Source organism: Crocodylus porosus, unplaced genomic scaffold (genome assembly GCF_001723895.1).
Source record: "Crocodylus porosus isolate Cpor-Errol unplaced genomic scaffold, CroPor_comp1, whole genome shotgun sequence".
Classification (NCBI taxonomy): domain Eukaryota; kingdom Metazoa; phylum Chordata; order Crocodylia; family Crocodylidae; genus Crocodylus; species Crocodylus porosus.
This window is the reverse complement of record NW_017728906.1, coordinates 1,935,225-1,940,040: the sequence shown is the minus strand read 5'-3', so window position 1 is coordinate 1,940,040 and position 4,816 is coordinate 1,935,225. Positions and strand designations below refer to the sequence as shown.

At 39.0% G+C, this 4,816-nt stretch overlaps 1 protein-coding gene across 1 annotated transcript in view; it reads left to right on the top strand.

Moving 5' to 3' along the window:
* ABHD10 (abhydrolase domain containing 10) overlaps positions 1–4,597 on the top strand; it is a 7,100-nt gene extending 2,503 nt beyond the window's left edge. Inside the window, exons 2-5 of the mRNA XM_019528591.1 lie at positions 483–666; positions 2,087–2,198; positions 3,034–3,171; positions 4,091–4,597. Of these exons, the coding sequence (XP_019384136.1) occupies positions 483–666; positions 2,087–2,198; positions 3,034–3,171; positions 4,091–4,432 (776 nt within the window). The 3' untranslated portion in view covers positions 4,433–4,597. The remainder of the gene's footprint in view (positions 1–482; positions 667–2,086; positions 2,199–3,033; positions 3,172–4,090) is intronic.
* Positions 4,598–4,816: the final 219 nt, after the last annotated feature.

The window sequence follows — 4,816 nt, the reverse complement described above, 5'->3', positions numbered from 1 at the left end:
TCCAAGTCGCCGATGAAGATGTTGAACAGCGTGGGACTGAGCCCTGCAGAACCCCACTGCCCACATCCCTCCAGGTCGAAAATGACCCATCCACCACCACCACACTCTGGGTGCAACCCATAGGACTGTGTAGGTGTCGACACCGCGGTCCCCCAGTTTTTTTTAATGAGAATGGTGTGAGAGGTGGTGTCAAAGGCCTTCCAGAAGTCCGGGTAGACTATGTCCACTGCTACCCCTGCATCTAAGGATTGAATATCACTTATAAATTGTGATGCCTCAAGACTTAGAATCCTTTTAACTGATAGTATTGGGAATCACTGCTAATGATGCTGTGATTGAATACTTTACTCGGGCTTTAACACTGTGTTTTTCAAATTAATTCTAAGGCTAGCAGTTTGAAGCCAAACTATATTATAAAATGTTAGTTTCTGTAAGGGATCTAATTTATAAAATGTGTCACTAAGTGTGTGTCTCTTATTTAGTTTGCAGACTGAAGTCATCAGTCAGTTTCCTTACTCGACCTGATCGTCCAAATCTAGCTTACCATAAGCTAAAAGGCAAGAACCCAGGTGTTGTTTTTCTGCCAGGTCTTAATTCAAATATGAATGGTCACAAAGCAATTGCACTTGAGGAATTCTGCAAATCTCTAGGTCATGCCTACGTAAGGTACGATCAAGAAAATTGTGTAGAGAAACAAACATGATTAACATTATGATGTTTGGAACTAAGAAGTTCTATAGAAAGAAAGGCATAAGATAATAATTTGCCAAAATGCAAAACCAGTGTGCAGTATAGCAACAAAACAAAACGAAAAAGCCCCTTCTTGTCCTAGTGTCATAATATATTTTTGAGATTTGGGCACTCTTCCTATATGGAGACTGCATTAAATTAGTAAAATCTATTGTGATATGTGTAAGATTCAAGTGATAGTCATTCATTTTGTAACCTGTGTAGTATTGCATGAAATTTGATATCAGCATAGGAAAGGAAATGTTTAAAATTTAAGGTCTCCATTTCTATTATGGTTAGTAAGTTGGGTATTAACTAAAACAGGGGTGTCAAAATTGCCCTGGGCCATGGGCCAGGTCCAAACTGGAGCTCTTTGCTGGTCAGATCCGACCTGGAGCATGCAGTGGCAGATCAGGCTGTGGCACCTCTGGCACAAGGTACACATGAGCTCTGGCTCTAACCTGGGGCATGTGGTGGTGGCAGCAGGGCCAGCACAGGAGAATGCCCAGGAGGCAGCAGTGCTGTTAGACAAAGTGACCAGAGAGCAAGCGGGGCTGTATCAATCTTTGCTCCTCCTGGCCGCTGCCATCACGTGCACCAGAGCTCAAGGCAGTCTACTCCCCTTGAATGCATCCCCTAACTTCTAGTGACCCACCAATATCCCAGTGGCCCATATAGAGCTCCGTGGGCTGCAGCCAGTCTGCAGGCCTTATGTTTGATGTCTCTGAGCTAGATTTTTTGCATGCATAAAATCCAAGCTTGCAAGCTTCACTGTTTAGGTAAACTACTCCCACATGCCTCTGAACTTGTCCATTAAGCCATAGCAATCAAGTTTGAGCTCTGCAATTATTGTTAATTGTGTTCTTTCGATAGAAGCGCTGCATCATAGGAAAGCTGTGTAATTTATATTGGGTGAGATAAAGGAATGTACCTCACCTCAATTAAATTAGTTTGATAATGTAAAGAACTTGTTAAATCTTAGATTATATGGTAAAATTTTTAGTTATGGCAAACATGTTTAGCAGTCAGTTGGTACCAGAAGCAGACATTAAGTCTTGGGTACATTGTGCATCTTCCACTTCTCTTCTGGGGAAAGTACTGTCTATGTGCCTGGGTTAAAGCTGAATATCAGATTTCTGGATCTACATGGGAGTTCTGCATCACCCATTTAATGAATATGAAAGCATGTTTAAGTATATGCTCACTTTCTTTCTTAATCATTCCTGGAAAACTCTGTAATAGTGTGTTCTTAAGACCATCTCTAATATTTAGCAGTGTTTGTTTTGGGTTTTTTGGTTAATGAAATGCGTTGTTTTAACCAATATTATATACTTTTATTTTGATTGTTACTCTGCAGGTTTGACTATACAGGATGTGGAAGCTCAGATGGTATTCTTAAGGAATGTACAATTGGGAAGTGGAGAAAAGATGTTCTGTCAGTACTGGATGAACTCACAGAGGGACCACAGGTTACTCTTTAATTTATTTTAAAATATATTGCATGAACTCTCTTTCTAAATAAAAGCAACAGCCAGATAGTCAGTTTAATGGTTCAAATGGTTGCTGCTGCTACTTAAAGGAAAAACAGAACAAAACTTACAACTTTCAGTCTGATTCATCTTGGGTAAAATTTACCGGCTAAGCTCTCCCAAGTATGTAGATGCTGATAAGCAAACTACTAATATCTGTGGATATACCAAAGAAGCATGCGGCAGGAAAATAAAATGTGGTGGATTTTAAAAAAAAGTTGCTAAGAAAATAAAGCCAAGAGGTCAGTATTAAGGTGTTTGCAACTTAGATGCCTTAGTAGTAAGCCCCTTTGGGTATGGATATTTTACGTTTGCAGGAGTGGGAATTACAGTAAGCTACTTGAAAAATAGCTCAGTATGTAGAGACTAGAAAAACTGATGCAATTCAGTGAAAGCTTTTTTGTATGAAATATTTTTTAATCGTTGCTATTTTATTAAACCATTTATAATGCAAAATTCTTGTCAGAATGGATGTCAGAAATGTACTTGATGCTGAACTATATTTCAGTTTTCATTTTGTGTGCAGTGGTTCAGTCTGAGAGCAGTAACCTTCCATGCCAAACAAAAGAACAGTAAACTGCCAGAACCTGTAGTACTTACTCAGGCAAAATTCCTACTGGCAATGACTGCAGTTCTGCCTGGGTAAGGACAGCAGGATTAGGACAGGTTTAAGTAGCTATACAAAATTGTACCTAAGGCTTTGCAAAACAAAGCAGAAGGATTTTTTATTTTTAAATAGAAGAATCACTTTAATTTCTTTTTTTTTCTTCTTAAGATTCTTGTGGGATCCAGCTTGGGTGGATGGCTGATGCTTCATGCTGCAATAGCGCGTCCTGAAAAAGTAGCTGCTTTAGTTGGAGTAGCTGTAGCTGCAGACTATGTCATAACAACTTTTAACCAGCTTCCTGTTGAGGTAAATGCTCATGGTTGGCTTTTTTTCCTTTTTAATTTTGTTTACATTTGTTTGAAGTTCTTTTCTATGAAAGAATTATAAATGTGGCTAAACTAAATCAATGGTAGGCAAAATCCTTTATTTCTTTAAGGGAATTGTCAGGACTAGCTAAAACTTGTACTTTTAGGTAGTTCTAGTGCCTAAAAGCTCATCACAACTCAGGGCCCTGTTGTTAGCTTGCTAGGTAAGCAAAACAATGAGTAGTCCCTGCCCCAATGGTTTATAATCAAAGTACAAGACAACTGATAGAACAATATGGTGAGATTAGTCTTGTCATCATAAAGAACACGAGTGGCCACCGTATACCTACAATCACAGTGTTTTTTCAAGTTTTGCTTGTTATGTAGACAAGGAGAGATTAGGAGGAATCTGACTGAAGTAACTTGGCAGAAGTTTACTAGTAATTTCTGCCAGATGGGAAAGACCTATTGTAAGTATTAGGTTAAAGGCCAAGAAGGCTGTTCATTGGAAGACCCTCATGTTTGAGTCTCTGTGGCATGACTAAAACCAATTGTGTAGATGTTTCAGGCTTGTTTGTGGTTGAGAGACCCATGTTTTATTGCTGCTGCAAAGGAGGTGTAGGTTGGGGTTTAGGAGGAACTTTCTGATCATGAGTGTGGTTAACCATTGGAGCAAGTCGCCTAGAGAAATTGTGGGATCTTTATCCTTGGCAATTTTTCAAGAGCAGGTTGGGCAGACACTTGGCTAGGATGGTATAGTCAGGGATAAGCCTGTTTTGAGCCAGGGCCTAGACAACCTCACAAGGTCCTTTCCAGCCCTGATTTCACATGATCTATTTTTTTTGAAGCCCACTATAATATCAAATTTCAAAAGAATATTTCTCTTGATTTATTTTTTGACTTTCTCTTTTTTCCAATAGGTAAAAAAAGAAGTAGAAGAAAAAGGTGAATGGAAGCTGCCAACAAAACATAACAAAGAGGGCTTTTATTGTTTGACATATGATTTCATTAAAGAAGCAGAAAACCATCGTCTCTTAGCTAGTCCTATTCCCATAACTTGCCCTGTAAGGCTTATCCATGGCATGAAGGATGAAGATGTTCCTTGGCATATTTCCATGCAGGTTGCTGACCGGGTCCTGAGCAAAGATGTTGATATTATCCTCCGCAAAGCTGGCCAACACCGGATGAAAGAGAAAGATGACACAAAGCTTCTTGTGTACACTGTTGATGATTTGATTGATAAGCTGTCACACTCAGTGTGAGTTGCATGGTAAAACAAATGTGTGATGAAGCACACATGGCTCTCTTCTGTGGTAACTGAAAATGTCTTTAATGGCAGTGAGACACTGCTGAATCAGGAAAGGTGCAGATGCTATGAACAAAAGGAACTGAAGCTTTAACTGCTGTTTCATTTACCTCTGTTTTGTTTTAAAAAAAAAAAAAAAAAAAAGTATTTTCTCAATGCTGCATTTGCACAGGTAGTAGAAAATGTGAAGACACTGCTGCTGTTTGTTTGGAAACTTCTCCCCCACCTCAGATCTGTGACTTTTTTTGACAAGTTTCCTACACTATTTTGTACTGAAATATCTTTACCTTTCTTAGATTTGTGCCAATGCTTATTTTTCTACTATTTGACCTGTACAAGT